The following is a 26915-nucleotide window of genomic DNA, read 5'->3' on the forward strand; positions in this document are numbered from 1 at the left end:
TATCAGAAGTAGAAAAATGTAAGAATATTCATTGCCTTTTTATTTATTTAGTATTTTATTTTTTCTTTATTATTGACATATTCAAAAATTTATTTGTTCAGTTTTTGAAAAGATCGATAAAAGTGAAAAATGTTGCAACTTAATTTACACAAACAATTTTTTTGAATGTTGATTGTAAAACTTGTCATGGCCGTATGATCGACGAAGAAACGTCAAAGTAGATGATGAATTTGAATTTATTGTATGGTATTTGATGGTTTTTTTTTAAATTCATTTCATGTCCATAGTATAAGCCTCATTCCGAAATTAACAGATTTTAATCTAACTCAGGCTGGAAGAGAAATCAAAATTAATTTAAATTTGAAACTATAATATTATTGTAAAATATTTTTATTTTATTTGTTATTTTATTTTTTTTTATTTTTATTTTATTTTTTATTTTTTTTTATTTATTTATTTTTTATTTATTTTTATTTATTTTAAATTTTTTTCTCTTTTTTTAAATATTTTTTAAATATTTTTTAAAATTCAAAATAACCGAAAAAATTTACCTTCAAAGGGTATAAGAATGTGTCCGCTGAAACCTCAACATCCCCTGATTTTGCAACACACACGTATCTTCCCATATCTTCCCACTTTATATCTTCAACCAGCAGATCGCCGTTTTCTAAAATACTGTAGCGGGAATTATCAAAATTAATACGCTTCTCAAAATTATCAAGCCAGTATATTTCCGGTCGAGGATTGCCACTTGTTCTGCATGGAATAATGATTGTCGAGCCAATATTAGAAAGAATTGATTTAGCGTTAAGATTAATCACTGGTTTATTGGATTCCTGACAAGTTCTCTTCAAACTTTCTAGATTAGAGAAAATAAATATAAATTATTAGATAGGGAGTTAAAACATATATTGTTAACGAATTTAAACTTCTATAATCACAATTTTTACACCAGCACCGAGAAAATTATCCTAACATTGTTTAAAATAATCATTATAATTTATATGCAGGGCCGGATTTACTTGACAGGGGGCCCCATGTAAGGAAAGGGTTTTTCAAAAATTTTCCAATATTAAAAATATATTAAGTAAAATATATTTTATATATATGAATTAAGCGAGCTACTTAACTTTCTAAACTTAAATTTCTAAAATTATTTTGTAAAAATAAAAAAAAAATTAAAATTTAAAAAAAAAAATTTTTTACACTTTTTGTAAAAAATATTTTAGATGGTGGGGGCCCATAGGCAATTGCCTAGTTTGCCTCTGTATAAATCCGGGCCTGAAATTATATGTTTTAAGGACAGTTCTTTAAAATTTAACTTACGGTCAACTCTTAGAAAAGTGCTGGCTAATTGAATTTCTCTACCAGCAACACCAGCGCAGTAAATTAAACCTTCGTCTTCAGGTGTCACGCAATCTATAACTAATTTGCCAGCTACTCGAGTTATTCCTTCCCAAGGTACATCAGCAATACCTTTCTTTAAAATTTCTTTAATCTGTAAAAAGTACAAAACTTTAAATATCCAAATGGAAAACATTAAAAACAATTAAGTTTGTTTTGTTAAGGAAAAATTTCAATTCATTTCATATATAATTATTTAAAAAAAAACCTTTGTTTCGGTTTTAATTCCTCTGATCCAATGTAAGCTGGGAGTTGGACTGCCCGTTATTTCGCAATTAAATTCCACACGATCGCTAAAAATGTTGAAAATTATTCCCTATTCAAGATTATAATGAGAAGTATCAAAATTTATTCTACTCACCCAACTCGAACAGGTTTAGAATTATTTTGCTCTAATTGTACTAATACCCATGCATTTTTCATTGAAAGCTGTAAATATTTAAAATTATTTAAATATTTTAAAAACATCGATATAGAAAAATTTTTAAAATCCTTACACCAAAACTAGTAAATGATTGTAATTTATTCTTACTGGATTCGAAGGATTAACATATGAACGATGTGGTTTTTTTACATTGTTCGGCCTTGATATCGTATTGACATTTTCATCTAATGCTTCCAAAATGAATCCATACCCTTGTGTAGCTACTATTGTCGTTATTACTACACTTAGACAGAAAATTTGTAGACTCATCTGAAATAAGTATTAAATCGTTATAAATGTTATAATACTGTTATTTAGACTAAATAGAAAGTTGCTTAAAATTATTTTAGTATAACCGTTTTTAACTTTTTTTTTAACCGTTTTTTAAATTAGGGGCCTTCCATAAACTACGTTACGAATTTAGGGGGAGGGTCCAAAAATTAAAAAAATTACTTGTAACGCAATGGTAACGAAGGGGTGGAGGGGTATAAAAAGTCTGAAAAATTGGTAACGTAGTTTATGGATGGCCCCTTACATTAAAAATAATACGATGATGATATAAGTTATAAGTTTTATTGGAATTTGTCGAATCAGCTTGAAAGTGTCGAAAAAAAATATTTTTAAATTCTAATAAATTTTAAATATAATTTAAATTTAGGATTTAGGATCCTAAATCGCACACTACCGAAAGTTTCCTAAAAATCAAAATCTTTAATTGTGGAACTCATAAAATTACAAGTAATTCTTTAAAGGTCCGCATACATACATATACATAGTAGATATTGAAAATCATTGAATTGCGTAAAGTTTTTAAAAATAATTAAATTTTACAAAGAATTCTATTAAAATTTTTGAGAATAATTGAATGTCTGTGTGGTATTTTATTAAATTTTTTTGACAATAATTGAATTCCTAAAAAGCATTTTATTATTTATCAAAATAATTGAATTCTTAATTTCTTACAAACGATTTTATTTATTACTTTTAAAAATAATTAAATTCTTGTGATGAATATTGTTATTTATGAAATTATTTGCAAAGAATTTTATAAAAATGCCTTAAAATAATTGAATTTTTGGGAATAATTTTGTTATTTATCTTTAATAATTGAATTCTTTCGAAGAATTATTTATGTAAACAATTGAATTCTTGGGAAGAATTTTATTAAAATCTAAAAGAATAATTGAATTATTTCAAAAAGATTTAATTAAAATTATATTTAAAATAATTGATTTCTTTCGAACAATTTTATTAAAATATCTGAAAATAATTGAATTCCTGTGAAAAATTCTAATAAAAAAAAAATTCTAGTAAATAATTGAATTCTCGAAAAGAATTAAAAAAAAACTTTTTCTTACATATTTGATTTCTTCGAGGAATTGAAACCAAATTTTTTAGAATAATTACATTTTTCAAGCAATTTCTGTAAAATTTTATTAAAAATAATTGAAATTCTGAGATGAATTTTATTATTTATGAAAATAATTGAATAGTTGTTAAAAATTTTCAAAACTAATTGAATTCCTGAGAAGAATTTTATAATCTATGAAAATAATAGAATTATTACGAAAAATTTTATAAAAATGTTTTTTAAAGAATTGAAAATAATTGAATTCTTGCGAAAAATTTTATTGAAAGGTTTAAAAAGAATTGAATTCTTTATGAAAATTTTATAAACATTCTTTTAAGTAATTAATTTTTTCGAAATATAATAAAATATAATGAAAATTTTATTTTAAATAATTGAATTCTTGTGGAAAACTTTATTTGTAAAAATAATTGAATTTTTTGATTAATTAATTTAAAATAGTATTCAAAGTAATTGGAATAATAAACTCTTTGATGAGTTTTATTATTTATGAAAATAATTGAATTTTGGATAAATTTTATCAATTATTTTTAAATAATTGAATTCTTTTGTGAAATTTGATGAAAATACTAGATATTGGAAATAATTGAATTTTGAATATTTTTTGAAAATAATTTAATTTTTTTAAAGAATTTGATTATAATTTGTGTGAATAGTTTTTTGATTTCTAGTATTAGCAAAATTAAAGTATTGGAAATTCTCAAAAGAAAAAGAAAAAAAAACAGAAATAGTAGCTTTTAGTGGCTGAAATTTAAAAAAAGTACCCAAATAGTAGCATAACGTAAAAAAAGTATTAAATTGTAGGGTTTACTTGATGAGTTCAAAGCCTGTTATTTATTGTGTAAAAAATAACTATGGCAAAAATTTTAAATAGTTATTTGTCTTGGACTATTGAATTGAATAAAAACTTACCAAGTAAAAAAAAATTTGTATTGAACACTTAAATTTACATTGGGAAATATTTTTCTTAAAGTGTATAGAATATTATAAAAACGAAATAAAGCACACGCACACTAAAACTTTCGTTTTTTAGTCTAGCTCAAAAAGTTAAAAATTAAAAAAAAATTATTATCCATATATTACTATAAGTTAGTAGACACTATTATTTAAATACTAAATTCAACCACCAGGAAAGGGACAATTTCGTTTTCTAAATATTGTCATACTTATCAACAAAAAAAGAGATGAACACAAACATTCATTGTTATCACTTACTATTTGTTAATTTTCGTATTTTATTTAATAATTTATTTAATAAAAATTATTTAAAAATAAAATTATTAATATATTTAATAACAAATTAAAAAAAATTGTCAAATTAAAAAAAAATTAAAATGTAATAATAATAATAAATTAATTTACCGTTAATTTGTATAAAACAAGTATCTTGTATCAAAAATATTGAGAAGTTAAAAAATTAACTTGGAACTGTTATTCTAACATAAAAGAGATGAAAGAGACTGTACCTCAACTTTTGACATCAGTACATTTATACTTCTCAAATGTAACATTCGAAACCCTTGTTTCCTGACGATTGGCTTTCGAAGATTAGAGTAGGGGTAGTTTAATATCATGGGAGACTAATTGAATTCTTTGAAGCAGTTTAAAGAGTACATACCAACACCACGTGAATCAAGTTTATTTAATCAAGAAATATAAATTAACGTATTGAATATAACGAATCATATTTAAAATCTATGTAAACAGTAACTGTGTTAATATGCTAAAAAGAAGTTTATTCAAAAACTCTTACATAATTCTATACCATACATCAATACATACACATATATACACACACACACTTGTTTGAACAAATTTTCATGACAATTGCTAAAGTTTACTTTTTTTTATAAATTAGTTTTAATGAATTAAATTACTTCTTTTAAAACCATTGACATTTGACAATATATTTCTTTGTCTCTTTTTTGTTGAAATTTATGAAAAACTGAAACAATAACTGCAAATAAGCATTTTTAAATGATAATTGAGAAATTATATATAAAATCAATAGTTTTTTTAGACAATAATTACATTATTACTTTTATATTAATATAGAATTGCATTAACGACCTCAACCCCTATTCGAACAAATTTATTTCTTTTAATTGTCTTTTATATCATTGTCCTTGTATACAGCACAGTATGATTCCAGGTTCCATCATTTTTAATATGAAGAAAGTAAATTAAATGCCAACAGTTAATTATAATTATTATTATTATTAATAATATCATTGGAGAAATATAAGAACTTTACCTCAGTTTATTGCACTACACTGAAAAAAATTCGGTCGAAATCTTTAACTACTATTACCTAGTTGAGTTGAAAGTTGTCAAATTAATTACTTTTTTAGTTTTACTAACAATTTTTGTGTAGTTGATTTTACTACTTTGAATATAGTTGAAGAATAATAGTTTATATAACTAAAAAAAGTAGTTAAATTGCAAAAACAACTACAAAATCTAATTACATCAACTAAATTCTTAGTTCTTTTTACTACTTTCGGTAGTAAATATAAATTTTTAAATTCAGTTGAGGACCTATTGAATCACTCAGGGTAGTTAAAAAGTAGTCAAATCTACTAGTTTTTTTTTTGAGTGTATGTCAAAAGAATACACGTGTGTAGTTATGTATAATAAATTTACATAGTTACGTATTTACAAGTTGAAATATTTCATCACGTGTAAAGTTACGCGTAAAGTTAAATATTTGTAACTGACATTTAAATAGTGGAAATATACGAGGTAAATTTACGCGTGGATTTTTAATGTTATATTTTTAAATGATTTTGATGAAATTATTTCAGGACTATACGTGATTTATTGTTGTAAACTTAACTTAAGTTTACATGCAAAATTCGAGAGATCACACTGTCAACTCGAGGTAATCTTTAGGTGAGATGTAAGCTCTAACACAGCATCTAAACTTGTAGCAACATTGACAACATTGCCTTAATATTGTGAAACTTGCAGCGGAACATAATTGATTAAATTAATTATTAAATAATGATTTCATAAAAAAAAAAATTTTAAACATTGTTATTTCTTTGCAATATTCAGGAAACATTGCTTTTTATTTTTATAATATAATTAAATATTACAATAATGATCACAATGATATAATAATAATATATCTGAGGCATTTCACGTCAGAAATATCACGATTTGCAAAAGGTATGCCGATTTTCGCAAAATTTCGTGGGATTATAGTTCTATATAAGAGACTTCTTTCCCCCAAATTTTTTCAAAAAAAATTCAAAATTGTTGAAGATACGCCATTTTGAATTTTAATATTAATTTTATAAAATTTTGAATATCTCGGAATATTGTTTATGGATTTTTATGAAATTTACACATTTTCCAGGTAAAAGTATGTACTTTAAAATGCAGATAAATTTAATAAAAAAAAATTAATTTTTAAATAAAAAAATTAAAAAAATTTTTTTGTTTATTTACTCCTCTGTGAGAAAAATGTTATTAACATATTTAGATTCCTTATGAATTCACCTTTAATTTCATAAAAAAAAATTGATGGAGACTCAACTGGTTCCAGAGATATTGAATTTTTTGTAAAAAATAGTCATAGTTACAGCAGCAATGCACGACTGCGGTAACGTACTACGCGACTTGTGCAGTATGGTGCTATGGCGCGGCGACGCTTTTTTTACAAAAAATTCAATATCTCCGGAACCAGTTGAGTCTCCATCAATTTTTTTTTATGAAATTAAAGGTGAATTCATAAGGAATCCAAATATGTTAATAACATTTTTCTCAGAGATGAGTAAATAAACAAAAAATTGTTTAAAAAAATTTTTTTTAATTTTTTTATTTAAAAATTAATTTTTCTTTATTAGCTTTATTTGCATTTTAAAGTACATACTTTTACCTGAAAAATGTGTAAATTTCATAAAAATCCATAAACAATATTCCGAGATATTCAAAATTTTATAAAATTAATATTAAAATTCAAAATGGCGTATCTTCAACAATTTTGAATTTTTTTTGAAAAAATTTAGGGTAAAGAAGTCTCTTATATAGAACTATAATCCCACGAAGTTTTGCGAAAATCGGTATACCCTATGCAAATCGTAATATTTCTGACTTGAAATGCCTCATCTTTTTAATCATAATAATAATAATACGAAGCTTCGAAAAAACTAACAGTAACAGGCTTCGCACTCATCTTCTAAAACCAACTATTTACTACTTTTTTACGTTATGCTACTATTTGGGTACTTTTTAGATTTCAGCCACTAAAAGCTACTACTTCTGTTTTTTGGAGAATTTCCACCACTTTAAATTCGCTAATACTAAAAATCAAAAAAATATTTTCAAAAAATATTCGAAATTGAATTCTTTTCAATATCTAATATTTTCATCAAATTTCACAAAATAATTCAATTATTTAAAGAATAAATTGATAAAAATCATCAAAAATTCAATTATTTTCATAAATAAAAAAATTTCCATAGGAATTCAATTAATTTAGAATAGAATTTACAATAAATTTCGAAAAAATCCATTATTTAACCAAATTTTTATACAATTTTTCACATTAATTCAATTACTTTCACTAATAATAATATTTTTCATGGAAATTCAATTTTTTATAAAAATTTTTGACAAAATTCTAAGCATGAAGTCAATTATTTTCATGAATAACAAAACTCATCGAACAATTTCAATTATTTTTAATACTATTTTAAATTAATTAATCGAAAAATTCAATTATTTTCACAAATAAAGTTTTCCACAAAAATTCAATTATTTAAAATAAAATTTTCATAATATTTATTGTATTTCGAAGAAATTAATTATTTAAAACAATGTTTATACAATTCTTATAAAGAATTTAATTATTTTTAAAACTAACAACATTTTTCATAGAAATACAATTCTTTTTAAACATTTTAATACATTTTTTCGCAATAATTCAATTATTTTCATAAATAATAAAATTCTTCTTAGGAATTCAATTATTTTTGAAAATTTTAATAAAATCCTTCGCAACTATTACAATTTTACATGAATTGATCAAAAAATTGAATTATTCTTAAAAATTAAATTTCAATTCCTTGAAAAAATAAAATATTTAAGAAAATGTTTTTTTTAATTCTTTGTAAGAATTCAATTATTTACAAAAATATTAGAATTTTTCACAGGAATTCAATTGTTTTCAAATATTTTAATAAAATTGTTTGAAAGAAATCAATTATTTTAAATTCAATTTTAATTAATTTTTTTTTTTGAAATAATTCAATTATTTTTTTAGATTTTAATAAAATTCTTCTCAAGAATTTAATTATTTTTAATTCTTTTTAAACATTTCTATAAAATTTTTCGTAATAATTCTATTATTTTCATAGATTATAAAATTCTTCTCAGGAATTCAATTAGTTTTGAAAATTTTTAACAACTATTCAATTATTTTCATAAATAATAAAATTCATCTCAGAATTTCAATTATTTTTAATAAAATTTTTTAGAAAATGCTTGAAAATTGTAATTATTCTAAAAAATTTGATTTTAATTACTCGAAGAAATCAAATATGTAAGAAAAAGTTTTTTTTTAATTCTTTTCGAGAATTCAATTATTTACTAGAATTTTTCTTAGGAATTCAATTATTTTCAAATATTTTAATAAAATTTGTTCGAAAGAAATCAATTATTTTAAATATAATTTTAATTAAATCATTTTGAAATAATTCAATTATTCTTTTAGATTTTAATAAAATTCTTCCCATGAATTCAATTGTTTACATAAATAATTCTTCAAAAGAATTCAATTATTAAAGATAAATAACAAAAATATTCCCAAAAATTCAATTATTTTGAGGCATTTTTATAAAATTCTTTGCAAAAAATTTCATAAATAACAATATTCATCACAAGAATTCAATTGTTTTTAAAAATAATAAAATTCATTGCAGGATTCCAATTATTTTTTATACGATTTTACAGAAATCGCTCGAGAAATGTCAGTATTCTTAAAAATTTAATTTCAATTCTTAAAAAAAACAATTATTTACAAAAATATTAGAATTTTTCACTAGAATTCAATTACTTTCAAATATTTTAATAAAATTGTTCGAAAGAAATCAATTTTTTTAAATATAATTTTAATTAAATCTTTTTGAAAAAATTCAATTATTCTTCTATTTTCTTAAAATTCTCCCCAAGAATTCAATTATTTACATAAATAATTCTTGGAAAGAATTCAATTATTAAAGATAAATAACAAAATTATTCCCGAAAATTCAATTATTTTGAGGCATTTTTTAATAAAATTCTTTGCAAAAGTCAATTATTTTCATAAATAACAATAGTTATCAAAAGAATTCAATTATTTTTAAAAAAAATTAAAATTAAAAAAAATTCTTTGTAAAATTTAATTATTTTCAAAAACTTTTCGCAATTCAATGATTTTTAATATCTACTATATTTTCATGAAATTTCCAAACAGAATTCAATTAATTAAAAACTTTTTTATAAAAATCTTCGATAGAATTCAATTCTTTTCATAAATTGCAACAAAGCTTATTATTAGACTCTGTAATCATAATTGAAATGTTAAAATATTATTAAAATAAAAAAGTTGCAAAATTTTAATAGAATTTCGAGGGGGGGAAACTTCTATGTTAAATGATATATAATTGAAAATTTTAATAAATTACAAAAAGATTTGAGCAATCGACAAATATGAAAAAACATTAAAAAATGAAAATTTTTTTAGCAATTTTTTAAAAATTGCAGACAAAATTTAAAACTTATAAAGCTGTCATTCTTCAAGACCTTAATGTAAGACCAAAAAAGTTAAAAAATATTATTCGGTTTGCGAGATATCATTATAAAACGTCCGAGCATTTTCAGTCAAAAACCGTAAAAAATTTACTAATTCAATGCATTTGTCCAAAAACATGCTCGGAAATTATTTTGGTTATTTGTAAAATGAAAAATTTTTTAAGGAAGCAAAGTGTTCATAAATTGGACATATGTAAAAATTTCAGTTTTAACTTTGCAGTCGTTATTACCAAGAGAATCAAAATGTAAAACTTGAAACGCAATGTGTTACAAGTAAACGATTGTTTTACAACAATTGTATCAACAGGAAAAGCTGTTGTATTTGGAAAAAGTAAATGTAAACAATAATGATAACAGGGAAATTAATTTATTTCACTTGGTAAACATAAAAAATATAAATAAAAAAATGGTGAAATATAAAATTTTATACTGTCATGGTAATAAAGAAAGAATTAAACAATTTTATTTATTTATTATTTTATTATTATTATTTATTTATTATTATCATCTCAGAAGCAGAAAAAACTATAAGGCTTAAAATATTTTTTTAAATTTTGATCTCTACGGGTAAAATGAAATGGGAGTATTTATAACCCTTTTCATAAAATTAAACTATATTTTTTTTGCATTTTTAATTTTGTAAAAAAAACGCTTTCTGATTATATAATTTAAAAAAGATGTAAATTTTCATTTTCTATAAAGTATCATTTTTCATAAAAATAAAAATTTTGATTTTCAATTTTTATCGAAATTTTGACCGTTTGACTGGAAAAATGGATATTATTCAACCTGAATATCATTTTTCTCTTCTAAAATGTGCAAAAAATAAAATCCTATTTTTTGTTAATAAAGTTAATTAATTGAATCAAATTTAAAATGCATATGTATATTTATTGAGAATTATAAAAATTATATAAAATTAGATTAGAGAGGCATTAATACAATTAATTAATTTCATAATAAAAAAAGTGCTACGTGATAAAGTTAAAAAAGAATTTAAACAGTGCTGGAAAATAATAACAATAGAAAATTAAGAGTAAATAAAAGTAAATTGTGAACATAAATACATATTGACTAAATATATAGAATAATTTTTATGCTATACACGTGTTTTCTACAAACATTGAGGTTGATGTCCCACCGTGCTAATAGGCTCTCAGAAATTATCATTAACTATATTTGAAAATTAACAAGCCTATTCAGAAATGGATAAATAAAATACTAACTATAAGTTTTATTTTTCATATTCAAAGAAATATACTCATAGAACAGTTAACAATTATAAAACCCTGTATAGATATCTTAATAGATATTATATATTTAAAACTTCTTTTATAGAAAATTATGAAAAAGACAATTTTAATTTTGAAATTTTATTTTCAGAAATCTTCATTCGAATGAAACGTTTTGTACGCCTTAAAATTTAAATGTAAATGTTTTAATATTAGGTATTTATTTCTGTAGGTAATTTACCAATATAACAGTCTTTCAATTTTGTAAAATTTATATTGTTGCGAACGGCTCTTAAAACGCCATTTTATAATAATTTTGAAAAAACAATTTTGTATAATCTTTAAAATATGCCTAAAACATCATTAAATATAAAATTAATCTCCAACTTTTCTTTCTACCAAAAAAAAATTGCAAAGAAACGTTTAATTCTAATCTCCTACAGTGGCCTAATCGCTTAATTTCTTGTTTACATGAAAAGGTTTTTTTTAATGCTTTTTCTGGCCATTTAAATACATTTAACTTCTTTAGGTCAACGTTATAACTTTTAACAAACAATTTTTGAAATATTTAAAGTATAAATGGGGCATTCCACGCCAAGTCGGACACCTTTTGACTTTTGCATCTCCGATTTTTTTCAAATATTTTTTTTCTTTTAGTGCTGGTTGAAAGGAACTTCCATGATTTTTTTCAAATTTTTTCATGAAGTAATTTAAGAGATCTGGGTTTTTGAAAAATCACGTTTTTTACATAATTTTTTTTTTTAAATGCTTATAACTCGGACAAAAATTGATCAAATTGGACGTTCGATATATGAAAATTTTTGTTTTTACACGTAGTTTTTGATAAAAATATTAAAAAAAAATTTTTTTTTAATTTACCAAAAAAATTTTAAATTTTAAAAATAAAATTTAATTTTTAAGAATGTATGTATCGATCGATTTTTTTCAAAATTTTTTGTAAGAAACTGGTACTAAATTAAGAATTTTTAATCCTTGTCTGATTGTGGGCAAACGATGGGATCTATTTATTTTGAAATTTTTAATTTTTGTAAAACGGTAGGTAGCCAAATGCCTAACTTGCAATTTGATCAAATCACTTTTTTAAACAGTAAGAAGGTTAAGTTCGGAGAGACTCAGTCTGAAAACAGTTTTGGTTTGAAAAATTTGCGTGATTTGGTCAAATGTCAAGTTACGCATTTGGCTACCTACCGTTTTCACTGCGTATACAAAAATTAAAAATTACAAAATAAATAGATCCCATCGTTTGCCCACAATCAGACAAGGATTAAAAATTCTTAATTTAGTACCAGTTTCTTACAAAAAATTTTGAAAAAAATCGATCGATACATACATTCTTAAAAATTAAATTTTATTTTTAAAATTTAAAATTTTTTTGGTAAATTAAAAAAAAATTTTTTTTTAATATTTTTATCAAAAACTACGTGTAAAAACAAAAATTTTCATATATCGAACGTCCAATTTGATCAATTTTTGTCCGAGTTATAAGCATTTAAAAAAAAAATTTATGTAAAAAACGTGATTTTTCAAAAACCCAGATCTCTTAAATTACTTCATGAAAAAATTTGAAAAAAATCATGGAAGTTCCTTTCAACCAGCACTAAAAGAAAAAAAATATTTGAAAAAAATCGGAGATGCAAAAGTCAAAAGGTGTCCGACTTGGCGTGGAATGCCCCAAATACACATTAACCTATTAAGTCCCATAAAGAAACCAGCCATTGTATTTAAAAAACTAACAACTGGATTCATAAGCAAATGGAAAAAATATATACCTGTTTTTTGTTTCTTATTTCCAATTGTTTAAACAAATTAATAAAAATTTAAAATTTTTTGAAAACTGTTAACGCCAATCGATTCTACTTTGAAAAATAAGAATGTTTTGTGATGATTATATCATTTCTTCCATTTGCCTATGAATCCAATTGTTAGTTTTACTTAAAATCCATTTGTTTAAGCTTGGGATAAAACACCCTTTACCCAGCTTAATTTGTTTATAACAATTTTATAAACAAAATACGACTTAGAGTAAAAAAAGACCGATACAAAACTTTCATATTTTTCTAAATTGAATCGATTAGCGTTAACTGTTTTATAATATTTTTAAATTTTTATTAATTTGTTTAAACAATTGTCGTTAAACAATTGGAAATTGAAAACAAAAAACTAGGTATATCTTTTTTTCAATTTGCCTATGAATTCAATTGTTAGTTTTTCTTAAAATCCATTTGTTTATGCTTGGAATGAAACACCCTTTATCCAGCATAATTTGTTTATAACAATTTTATAAACAAAATACGACTTGGAGTATAAAATGACGTATACAAATCATTCTTATTTCTCCACGTACAATCGATTAACGTTAACAATTTTCAAATATTTTTAAATTTTTATTAATTTGTTTAAACAATTGGAAATTGAAAACAAAAAAATAGGAATATCTTTTTTTTCAATTTGTCTATGAATTCAATTGTTAGTTTTACTTAAAATCCATTTGTTTATGCTTGGGATAAAACACCCTTTACCCAGCTTAATTTGTTTATAACAATTTTATAAGCAGTATACGACTTAGAGAAAAAAAATCACCTATACAAAACATTTTTATTTTTTCACGCAGAATCGATTAGCGTTAACAGTTTTCTAAAAATTTTAAATTTTTATTAATTTGTTTAAACTATCGTTGTTAAACAGTTGGAAAATGCAAAATTAAAAAACAGGTATATCTTTTTTTTCCATTTGGCTATGAATCCAATTGTTAGTTTTTTAATACAATGGCTGGTTTCTTCATGGGACTTATAATGGGTTAACCAAAGTTGTATTTTACACGGTTATTGCGAAACAAAATACTGAAAGCGTGTCTGTTTTCGATTTTCAATTTTTTTATGCAATAAGAAACATCTTTGTATATACAGCTGCTAATTGAAAAACAAAGAATGGGGTGATACTTCGAACTTCTTGCAGGTGATCTAAAAGGTTTAAATTTATATGCCGTATTTATTTTTTATCAGTTGTCAAGCATAAAAAAATGACTCACACTGTCCATAAATACAAATATTAAAAAAAATGAAATTTTACCTTACATGATCCTTCAGGGATCATGTAAGGTTCCTCTACAGGAACACTGATGGATCCTTCACGGTTCCTATACAGTACCCTACATAGGATCTTGCCAGGATCCATTGCAGGATATTGGAACAAGGATCCCATAGGTTCCAGTTTTCTATGAGTTTTTCGAAAGCGCAGTACATTTTTCTGTCCAACTGTGTTCTAGGACCCGTGCATAACGAAATATTTAGTATATGCATACTAAATGTTACTTAGCATCTTAAAAATTAAAAATTGTTATGTGTAGGATCCTGCAAGTGCTCCTGTATAGGAACGCCTTATATGAAACATTGAAAGCTAATGTCTCTGCACTGAAAACTGTACGGGATACTTGTTCCAATATCCTGCAACGGATCCTGTCAGGATCCTTTGTAGGATACTGTAAATGATCCATGAAGAATCCGTCATGGTTCCTATACAGGAAACTTAAAGGATTCCTAAAGGATTCTATAAAGGCCCTACTGAAAAAGAACGACTGTAAATACGAGCGTAAATATGACTGTGAATACGACCCTAAATACGGGCCTTAGAAGGATAGTGTAATTGAAACAGCAAATACAGCCGTATTTATGCCCGTATTTAGGGTCGTATTTACGGTCATATATGAATACCATTTTTTTAAAAAATATATATATATATACCACCACAGCACCGAAACTTTCCTAAAAATTTATTGTAATATTGTAAATACTTGTAATATTCGGCATATTTAACTGAAATGTTAAGTGAAAATTGTTCTTTACACAACTTTTAATAAACATTGCAATTACATATTCCGAACATTGCAAGTAAATATTTAATAAATTTTTAGGAAAGTTTTGGTGCTGTGGGGGTATATATATAATGAAATATCATTAATTATTATAATTTAATATATTAAATATAATATTGCAACTAAAATAAATATTATTAGAAATAGAAAATTTCCTTCCGAATTATTTATTTGTAAAATGGAAAATTTGATCCAATGGAAGGTAGATAAATAACAACAAATAGTGTTATTTCATTTATTTAACGACGTTTCGATGACATGGTTTGTCATCCTCTTCAGGTTAACTAAAATTATAAATTTAAGTTACATAGTATCAAGTCAATAAGTATAAACCACAAATGACGCGAATCACATGTAAGCACTGTTGTAAAAAAGGTTGGGTCTATAGGGATGGGTAGTTACACGTCACTATTTTAAAAACAAACAAATTTAGTATTAATATTTCAAGTTACGTGCAACTACCCATCCCTACAGACCCAACCTTTTTTATAACAGTGCGTACATGTGATTCGCATGATTTGTGGATTTTATTTTGCTGTTGCAAAATGTACAAGTGTTTTTATTGTGCGTGCACAAGTGTTTTTCTCTTATAATAAAAATAATAAAAATTACAATTTTTAATAAATAATTGTACCATGTGTATATGTGTATTTGTGAATAAAATAAAGTGACATTTATATATTTGCTTGTTATGTATTTATTATAAGAATAAATCGTATTTCAATACTTACCTTAAATAATATTTATTTTAGTTGCAATATTATATTTAATATATTTAATTATAATAATTAATGATATTTCATTATATATATACCCCCACAGCACCGAAACTTTCCTAAAAATTTATTAAATATTTACTTGCAATGTTCGGAATATGTAATTGGGGCATTCTCCGTCAGATTTTCACTCAAAATTTTTTTTGTATTAAAATAATTTTTTTCGAATTCTATATGAAAAATAAGTAATTACGTATTTTTTTATTTTTTTATTTGATCAAAATTATAAAAGTTATGATTTTTTTAAATTTAACATCTTCGGAAGCAAAGGATTTTTGAAACACTTTTAACTCCGTTATACCAAAAGATAAAAAATAATGTAATATATGAAAATAACTTGTTTTTTCTTGAATATTTCAAATATGTAATAAAAAATAACTTTAATAAAGCGAAAACATTAAATAAATTGAAATTTCGTCTAACATGTGACTTTTCTCAAAAGCGAAGTAATCGATTTTCGATTTTTTTCTTTCATTAGAACCACTGATAAATAAAGAAGTTTTTCCCACTTATGCCAAAGTGGTGTTCTTTAGGGATCAAATTATATTTAAAATTATATCAGTCGTTGCACAGATTTTACAGAAGGAAATTAAGAAATTAACCACTAAACATTCGTTTTCTTTTGTTTTTGAAGGTTAAATTTTTAAAAAGTGTAAAAATCGAATAAAACTCTGTGCAACTACTGACATAATTTTAAATATAATTTGAACCCTAAAGAACACCACTTTGGCATAAGTGGGAAAAATTTCTATATTTATCAGTGGTTGTAATGGAAGAAAAAAATCGAAAATCAATTACTTCGCTTTTGAGAAAAGTCACATTTTTGAAGAAATTTCAATTTATTTAATGTTTTCGCTTTATTAAAGTTATTTTTTATTACATATTTGAAATATTCAAGAAAAAACAAGTCATTTTCATATATTACATTATTTTTTATCTTTTGGTATAACGGAGTTAAAAGTGTTAGAAAAATCTTTTGCTTCTGAAGATGTTAAATTTAAAAAAATCATAACTTTTATAATTTTGATCAAATAAAAAAATAAAAAAACACGTATTTACTTATTTTTCATATAGAATTCGAAAAAAATTGTTTTAATCCAAAAAAAATTTTGAGTGAAAATCTGACGGAGAATGCCCCAATTGCAATGTTTATTGAAAGTTGTGTAAAGATCAATTTTCACTAAACATTTCAGTTAAATATGCCGAATATTACAAGTATTTACAATATTACAATAAATTTTTAGGAAAGTTTCGGTGCTGTGGTGGTATATATATATATATATATTTTTAAAAAAAATGGTATTCATATATGACCGTAAATACGACCCTAAATACGGGCATAAATACGGCTGTATTTGCTGTTTCAATTACACTATCCTTCTAAGGCCCGTATTTAGGGTCGTATTCACAGTCATATTTACGCTCGTATTTACAGTCGTTCTTTTTCAGTAGGGGGGATTTTTAGCTGGGTCCTACATCCTTGGACCAGTGACACTAAGCGCATGACGATTAAAACCAGTGAGGGATTCAGCCAAAGCATTATTTTTTTATAGAGATCTGAAATACTGCGACACGCTATCTGGTTTTAGATTGTCAAATCAGTACACCTAGGTCAGATTCAAAACTTTATGTTTGTTTACATGTGTCATTCTAAATTTTCGGTTTTAAATCCTTAAATATTGTTTATTTTGAAGTGAAACATAAAAATGAGTAATTGTAATGAAGAGGAAAACATTCAGGGAATGTAATTCAGTCCAAGAAAAAGAAGGAACAAATGATATTGTTTAGTGTTTAATTGCACAAGTAAAGCTTGTGTTAACTTGGCTAATTTACAATATTTTGGTCATTTTAGGGAATGCTTTAAAATTTGCAATTGTCTTTCCTCAAATTGAGGAAATTCGAAAAATATTCCTTTTTGTTTTAAGGATTATGCAGATGTTGCTCTATTTTTGGATTGTATGGAAATTGAAATTCAGAAGCCATAAAGTTTGTGTTGTCAATTGCTAACTTACGCGTTGTACAAAGGAAGATTCACATTAAAATTTCTTACAGCGTGTACACCTATAGTGGTCTGCTTAGCTACGTAAGCCTTGCATATGGAGGACGTGTTTACGATAAAGCAATTTTCGAGCAAAGTAGGATAATTCAATTATTAAGTAATACTATGAAACCAATGGTGGATAAGGGTTTTTTAATAGATAACGTGTGTGTCTTCAGCACGGCATCAAGATTGTCAGACCACCGTTTCTTAGACAAAAGTTTTATTTCTCCCAAGCTGAAGCATTAAATAATTGCAATATTGCTACGGCAAGAGTGCATATTGAACGATTAAATCAGAGACTGAAAGTCTTTCAAATCCTCGGAAGTAAAATGCCTTCTTGTCTTGATTCGTTCAAAATTCATTTGGAATGCGTACGTAATTTGGAGACATTATAACGACAAGTAAAAGACGTTTATAAGACATTGTATATCTGGTCCAAAAGATGTTCCAAAAAAACAATAAAAATCCCATGTGAAAAAGTTTCCGGTAATAAGACCGCGAAATACTACCGAGAAAGTCCTTACACGTTCCCGGTTGAGAAAAAAAATGAAGACCAAAAATTTTTAGAGTTACTCTTGAGAAAGTGAGAAATTTCCAAGAACTCTTTCACTTCGATTAATAAAATATATTTCTAAAGAAAATAATATACTTACAGTCGTAGTGTATAATGTGTGCATTTAATACGCAAGAACAAACCGAAAAATTAGTCAACGTTTGTCACAGCTTTGTAATAATATTGTGAGACGTGGTAGAAGTCTACAAATGAAATAATGGCAAATTTTTTCAATTTAAAAAATGTAAATTTAAAATTTTTTTATATTATATACACTTAAAATATCAGTGAACTTAATGTGCTTCTGTCTATTGCTAAAACAGTAGCAGGTGGATAGAATAGAGATAATCAGAAAAAATATATCTTACCAGTAAAAAGAACATATAAATTTTGTTAACTGCATGAAGAAAAATAATAGCAATATATGTCAATTGTCTTTCCGTGTAATTTCCCAAAACTGAAATATAAAAATTTGTCAAAATAAATTTTAAAAAATTATTCTATTTATTAAATACTTTAAATTGTTAAATAAGTAAACAATACTTTTCTCTAAATAAAAAATTAAGCCGGAATTTTGAATATATTGTTACTTTAATTTGCGTCCAAGAAATAAAAGATTTTTGTTATTTAATATTACTCTGAATATTACAGTGATATATCAAAATGATAATTACGTGTTGCTTGGGAGAACTATTGTTCATTTCAGAATGTAACGAAAATGAACATTCTACTGAAAGCATCAGGGAGCTGATAGAGATTTCTAGCAGATTTAACATTCAAAGGAAGATTAGAAAGGTTTCATTGGGAGTTTTCGGGAAGATCATGTGTTATGTGGGAGACTTCTAATATTATAAAAATCAGAACAATTTCTTCTTTTTTATAACATACGTAATGTCATTAATATGTAAATCATTGATTTGTTGTAGTAATTATAATTCTCAGGTTATTTTAAAAATTCTCCTGCAACACGCTTTAGAAGATTTTTGCTGCACTGACTCTTATATATTATTTTAAAAGTTCTAAATTTTTCTAGATATTTTCACTGTTGTAATTATTATAGAAAATGGTCGTACCTTATGGCCTCCCACAGTCGTTTAATTGCGTCATTGGTTAAAAAGCAATGAAAAGAATTGTTTTTATTGATGAACTGATTAAATGGATATCTAATAAATTACAGACATACGTACATGTGTATTCTTAAAATTAGAAGAATTGGCTACTTTTTAACTAAGCCCTGTATAATTGGGAAGGCATTTAATCTATTTTCATATTGCGAAATGAATAGGCATGTTACATATTATATCTGTTGTGGCTACTGTAAAATCTGCTTTGAACAGTTTTATAGTATACCCACATAGCACCATAGTATGAGGTAAGGTTATGTTGAGTACTAATCGTAAGGCACATAAGGTTACACAATATTGCTGCGGTAGACCTGAGGTGAACTAAAAACTTCCGCCATGGAGGTAAGGTTACATGTTAGGGTGTGGTGAGTATATATGATAAGGCCATGGTAACCTTACACGTTAAGGTTAAGGTAACCTTACACGTTAAGGTTGATGTAACCTTACACGTTAAGGTTGAGGTAACGTTACATGTTAAGGTTGAGGTAAGGTTACATGTCAAGGTTGAGGTAAGGTAATTAATAAGTTGTAAGGTTAAGGTAAGGTTGTGATAAGTTTACCAGTTATGGAAAATATTGAAAAAATAATTAATAATATAATAAATAAATATTAAATTAGAAAGTTAAGTTTGTTGCTCTTCTCTATTTTGGAAACCTGACATAAAGCAGAAAATTTTGAAAACAAATTTGGGGGGACTGGGATTCGAACCCGGGATCGACGCGCATAAACCTATCATTCTAACTAACTGAGCTAAGTAGAGAACTGGCAGAAGGAAAATTAATGTTGCCTTTAAGGTGAACCAAGAAGATGATTAACTCCTTAAAGGCAATATTAATTTTCCTTCTACCAGTTCTCTACTTAGCTCAGTTAGTTAGAATGATAGGTTTATGCGCGTCGATCCCGGGTTCAAATCCCAGTCCCCCCAAATTTGTTTTTAAAATTTTCTGCTTCATGTCAGGTTTCCAAAATAGAGAAGAGCAACAAACTAACTTTTTAATTGAATATTTATTTATTAATTATTTTTTCAATATTTTCCATAACTGGTAAATTTATCACAACCTTACCTCAACCTTACAACTTAATAATTACCTTACCTCAACCTTGACATGTAACCTTACCTCAACCTTAACATGTAACGTTACCTCAACCTTAACGTGTAAGGTTACATCAACCTTAACGTGTAAGGTTACCTTAACCTTAACGTGTAAGGTTACCATGGCCTTATCATATATACTCACCACACCCTAACATGTAACCTTACCTCCATGGCGGAAGTTTTTAGTTCACCTCAGGTCTACCGCAGCAATATTGTGTAACCTTATGTGCCTTACGATTAGTACTCAACATAACCTTACCTCATACTATTGTGCTATGTGGGTAGTCATTAATTTTTTTTCTGTTATGATAAAGATGATCTGTATATTACTGCAGAACGTACTACGCCCTAAAAGAACTCATTTCTGAGTCGTTTAGATTTGCAAGAAACGGTCTTACCATGTCGATAACAAAACCATCCGTTGTACATATCGTGAAAAGTTTGCAGAGAGGAACTTTTTTTACAATTAACAAATTCGTAAAACAGTTTATACATAATAGAAGCAATTACATGCGATGTACTAAAAGAACTAATAATTATTATATACCCATTAAAGCTTTCATACAATATCTAAAAACAAATTCGTTTTGGAATAAATCGACCACAGCCCTCTGACTGTGAACTAAAGGAGAATAGTTAATTTATAAATTTTATTTCGATTATTTGACTGCTTTTCTCTTATCTTTAGCAAACGCTTTTCTATTCATAAACTACTTCATAAGAGTGAAGTAACATTTTGTTCATAATACAATTTATTTAGATGAGATAAAAGTACTTCAGTACATCTGTTCTATTCGGTTATAAATATAATTTGTTGTCCATTATGCATATTAAAGAATGTCTCTACAGAAATGATGCTTGACGTCAAACATTAAATATTGAAAAATTTGTTTAAACAAATTAATATTTATATTAACAAAATATTTGTGTATTAAACAAATATTTAATATAAATTTGTACACATTCTTTGACTCCTTCTTCAATAACACAGCGGCATAAAAAAGTGTAATGTACTTTTCCCCGAAACAACCTATCTCCGTGTACTTATTTTAGCACATTGAAAAAAATCCGAACACCGTTTTTGTTTCATCACTTTAGAATTTTTTCTAATTTAAAGAAACAAGTGGGGATTGTAGTAATATACAAATTTCTTAGAAATTGCTGTTACAAGAATGTACAATAAATATGAACATGTACATATTCCACAATGGAAATATTTTTGCAACTTGATGATGTACATTTTCATTTGCATTTGCATTTCGACTGTTATAAATTCTGGTACGTGTTAACATCGAGTTAACGATTAATATTTATATGTGTTTAGTATAACTGTATAAATGATCTTGGGAAGGTGAGTAGAATAAAAAATTCAATAATTTATCGTCATTGAATTTTTTATTCTACTCACCTTCCCAAGATCATTTATACTAAACACATATCAATCATGGAAGGATGTAATTCTACTCATTTAATATTTATATTTATCACTGGTCGAGACAAAGGAATACCATCTAAAATATCATAAATATATATTTATTAATATTTTAATATTCTTTGGATCTTCCTAATCCGGTTCAAGTCGGTGTTATACACACCGTATCTAGTATATATTTATCTAAAGCATTATAAAAATATCCATTTTAAGCGACCAAAATTTAGGTTAGGACCATAAATTAGGTTTAAAAGAATTTTTGTTTTGGAAATTATCGAAATGTATAAATAATATTTTTCGCGTGGTTTAGAGATAAGTAGTGTTTGCTTTGTATAGAAATTTATTTATTATTATACATGTGTACTTCAATGCTGTTAATCTTATGTTTATAATATTATTTTTAACTATAATAGCAAAGAAAATTATCTTAGCGAGCTCAGTAGGGGAACTCTGAGATAGTGAATCATTAGTCAGTGATACATTAAGTCCTCGCTTGGGTGGTATAAACCATTCCATTTCAGCTGCGTGATGTGTAATCTGAAAAACATTACAATATTTTGGAGACGTGACAGTTTTCATTTTAAGTTTACAACCTTTCGAACCATAATAAAATATTATTCCCTTTCGATCTTTTTAACTTTTTAGATATAAATAAAGGCATTAGAAACACAATAAACAAAGTCATAAAAAGTCATTTTCATTTGATTTATTTCAACAATTTTATAATAACGTAATAATGATAATAATATTACAATGTGGCGATTACGTTCTCACCAGTTAACAGGGAATCTCATGTCAATGCAACCCGTTGCCTCGAAGAAAAGCCCAGTATAGAAGTATAACAAACGTTTATTTTTATTCTTCAATATGAATTTACTATTATCATACCAGGCTATTTTCGAGGCGTTTTAATTAAAATACATCAGAGCAGCTAAATTATTATATTAAGGTTATAAATGCATCGTTTCACCAGCGCTGTTCGCCGAGCAGTTTAATATTCTTATTGTTTCGTTTTTTTTTAATCGCTGGTGGGCTGGTTATCACTTCAAATTAAATACACGATTACAGTTCGCATTGACAAAAAAGAAACTCGTTATTGAAAAATGTATAGTACTCTGTCGAATGTGTTATTACAAAAAGTTCTCGTTCAGATTATTGAATGTTGATATATGTATATTACATGAATTGAGAATATAAATAGTGCACTAACATTCAATAATTTGTTACATATCTCAACAAAATTTATATGCGATGAAAAGTGTTGATTTTATTGATATTTCGGCGAAAATACCATTTTTCAAGGACAAGTCATAATTCCTGTGCAAAAATTACTCGTGTACTAAATTTGCAGTGCGCAAGGATATAAAGTACATAAGTCAGATCGTAGTAATCGATTTTAATTTTCTGTACTCTGTTTTTTTCGTAATTTATTAGTAAGTTGGAAGTATAAGATTCAGCGCAGAGAAAGAGATAGAGAGAGAGATAGAGAGAGGGGGGAGGAGAGAGAGTGATCTCAATAAACTCGATCCTAACTTCTAATTATCTACCTTGAACCACCCCTAAATTACAATCAAGGTATTACTACTGCGCTATCGATTACAGACTAGTTTTTAATATTCATTAATTGATTATTGATTTCATGTTTTTACGAATACGATTTTAGCATTCAATAGTTTAAATATGTATAGATTATGTTTAGCGGTACATATTTAGTAGTTTCAGTTTAAATTTAGAGATTATTTTTTTTTTTTGTTATTTTTATCAATATATTTATATATGTATATATCAGATTCACAAAGAAAATCAGAGCATCTTATGTTTTGCGCGAGTGACCTAATATGTGAGTTAAAAAAATCTCTGTAAAAACTGGTCTATCAGTATGATTATATATTACTAAGTGAATAATACCTTTTACCAAAGGCAAAAATCACCCATTTTAAAATAGTAATTTAATTGAATTTTAATTATTATTATTAATTTTTCATTTCACGTACGTAATCTTTCATTAAAATTGTTTAGTCATTTTGACTAATCTAAAAACTGACATTATTTAATTGTGTACTGGTTTGCTTTACCTGCAAAATCTGGAATTGAAATTTTAAGATATACATACGCTGACATGAATATAAAAGAAAATCGATGTCGACGAAACGCCATTTAATTTAAGTATTTAATTTAATGCATTTATTCAGTAGGTTTTTTCACAATACTTTATTGTTTCATGTCAAACTGATGTTTTGTCTTTTCGTTTTCTCATTCGGCGGCTGAATGGTTTAAATTTTACTAAAGACAGGAGAACCTCTATGTTTAAATTTTACCTTATATTCAAAAAAAAATTATTTTCCAAAGATTATTCTTCTTTTTTTAAACGATTAATCAATCAATTTTTTAATTTTCTGTCTATTATTAATAATAGATAGAATTTTTTCATTCTACCTACTTTTTTAATTTCTCCATGTTTTTAATAATTGAGAATCAAGAATTTTTCTATATATTTTTTAAAAATAACTTATGAAAAATTTTAATAACAAGTAATCCGTAACCCTAGACTCCTTAATTAGACTATTTTGGTACACCTAGACAAAATACAAACTATCTTATCTTTAAGAAATAAAAAATAAAAAACGCCGTTATCTATTGTATAAATAAACGAAGAAAGTGTGTTGTAATAAACTTATTTTTAAATAAACAGAAACGTTCCAGCAACGAAATAAATTTGGGTTAGTATAATATTCAACATTAGTAACGTATAAGCCAGCTATGTTAGTCTAGGGTTAAATAAAACTTGATTAAATAACATTTATATACTTTTATACAATAGAAATAGATATTAAAATTTTTAAATAATAAAAACTAGAAATATAAAAAATTTTAAATAATTTATATTTTAATTTACTGTATTACATTTTATGTATTCTTTAACTTTTATTATTTAACTTCAAACTTCTTGTGTTTTATTCGAAAAATAAGAACTTTATTTTATTTTCTGATTTTTTATACGTTTTTTTTTTTAATGTTTAGCTCTATTTAGATATTAAGCACCCTGTCTTTGTAAAAGTATAATTTCATATAACTTTGTTAATGATAGAGTCTCTTATAATTATGTAATCTTACTATACTATTAAAATGTTTCTATTCCTAATATTTTAGTCGTTCTTCTTTTGGTTTCTTTATTTCATTAGGCAAATAAGTAGGAATTGTATTCCCAAATTTCTGAACTATTGTCTCAAACCATTCAAACCGCTTACATTGGATTGTCTTTTCGTATACGCTATAATACACTTTTTTTTGGCAGCAAAGTTATTGTTTCCCATATTTTTTACAAGGATAAAAATAAGATGGTAGAAAATGTTATTCAACATTGTTATTTTAATGCGCTGGCAGGTGTCCCACAAAAATTAAAATCATTTATAATTATTTATACAGATTTTCATTTAAGATAAATTTTTCAACTAGTTACTTCTAACATAAAGTAACCATGAAGTTATTAATTGCTTAGTTTTATATATTCACAAGAATTATAAAAGTAATTCACATAATGCTAACGTGGATATTTATTTGATAAAATTAGAAAAATTAGTCAATTATTGTCTTCCATTATATTTTAGCGTTAAATTTTCACTTTTAAAAAGATGTTGTATAAAATTCTAAGTAATCTTAAAAAGAAAATCATTGTAGCTGAAAAATTGACTTATATCGTGTTAGAAAAGTGTTTTTCTGTTTGTAATTTTAACCGAAAATTCATGATTTTTCGGTTTAACGAACATCGTTTTAAAGTTTTGTTTCTTATTCAAGAGTCAAATTAACTAATAGCTAATTGCTAAGTTGTACTTAGCAATCGTGCTATATTATAATCCAGATTCAGAAAGCAGTTCTCAAAACGAATTTTATAGATTTGAAAAAGAAATCTGTATTTTTTTTAAGAATGCATACCAAAGGTAAATTTTTATGTTAGGCAACAATTGACAAGGAAGTTTTTTCAAAATTTTTTAAGAAAGCTTCTGTTTTATTAAAACTGTAAAATACTTAACATGAATACTTTATGTGTACCCTGAAATAAAGTTGTAATGTGAATAGAATTTTTTTAAATTAAATATACTTTCTCATAATAAAATTCTAACTGAAATGCACCATATACTTCTTATATGCTTTAGTAAAACATAATTTATTTCGAATACCTTGAGATTAATAAAATATCTAAGACCAATTAGAATAAGCATTTGCATAATTCGGACACAAAACATTGTGAAAAATGTACCGTTTACAGTGAATTAGACAAAAAATAACATCTTCAATTTTTTTTTTAACTAATATCAATTGAATATAAAAAAAAATTTAAATTTAGCTTAATCATTGATTTAGTACCTCTCCTCAACAATTAAAGTCCAATCAATAACACAAATTTGAATTGAGTCCATAATTCAAAATTTACTCAAGAAAAAATCTGCAGGTAGTTTGCAATAGTGCTTACGGTCTAATATTTGAACCCAAAATAGTTTGGAACTTGCAGCATTCAGTTTGTAATTAGTCCATAATTCTAACTTCCATTAAATAATGGAGAAATATGATGAAAGAACTTTTATATTTATTGTATGAGTTTAGATTTTAATGTAGGTTTTTTTATCATGTATATTTAATTTTAATTAAAAATTTTTTATTTTTTATTTTAACTTAGCAAATTTTAAATTCATTTCAAAATTTTGTATTTCCTGTAAAAAATAATTTTGGTTATAAGCGGACCAGCTCCGGATGACAAATATCTCAACACTGGTGA

General features: G+C 25.1%; 1 protein-coding gene across 2 annotated transcripts; it reads right to left on the reverse strand.

Moving 5' to 3' along the window:
* Positions 1–267: 267 nt before the first annotated feature.
* LOC122512343 (neural/ectodermal development factor IMP-L2) lies at positions 268–18774 on the reverse strand. Of its 2 annotated transcripts, none has more exons than XM_043628117.1 (7): positions 18590–18774; positions 1937–2098; positions 1766–1833; positions 1613–1697; positions 1327–1498; positions 552–859; positions 268–331 (listed from the first exon to the last, which is right to left on the reverse strand). In XM_043628117.1, exons 1-7 carry the CDS (start codon positions 18611–18613, stop codon positions 317–319), a joined length of 834 nt encoding a protein of 277 aa, XP_043484052.1. In that variant the 5' UTR covers positions 18614–18774; the 3' UTR covers positions 268–316. The 2 variants fall into 2 exon arrangements, with proteins under 2 accessions (XP_043484052.1, XP_043484053.1); XM_043628118.1 differs by lacking the exon at positions 18590–18774 and adding an exon at positions 4560–4702.
* Between the last annotated feature and the right edge of the window lie 8141 nt (positions 18775–26915).

Source organism: Leptopilina heterotoma, unplaced genomic scaffold, assembly GCF_015476425.1.
Source record: "Leptopilina heterotoma isolate Lh14 unplaced genomic scaffold, ASM1547642v1 Lhet_97, whole genome shotgun sequence".
Classification (NCBI taxonomy): Eukaryota; Metazoa; Arthropoda; class Insecta; order Hymenoptera; family Figitidae; genus Leptopilina; species Leptopilina heterotoma.

What these genes read in the sequence shown, in the direction of transcription:
- LOC122512343 (XM_043628117.1), bottom strand. Translation starts at nt 18,613, where the DNA reads ATGCACACATTATACACTACGACT. An exon ending in ACACATTATACACTACGACT is followed by an intron (nt 2,099 to 18,589) that starts GTAAGTATATTA and finishes TACTTATTTCAG; the next exon opens with ATGAGTCTACAAATTTTCTG. An exon ending in CACTTTTCTAAGAGTTGACC is followed by an intron (nt 860 to 1,326) that starts GTAAGTTAAATT and finishes TCTCTAATCTAG; the next exon opens with AAAGTTTGAAGAGAACTTGT.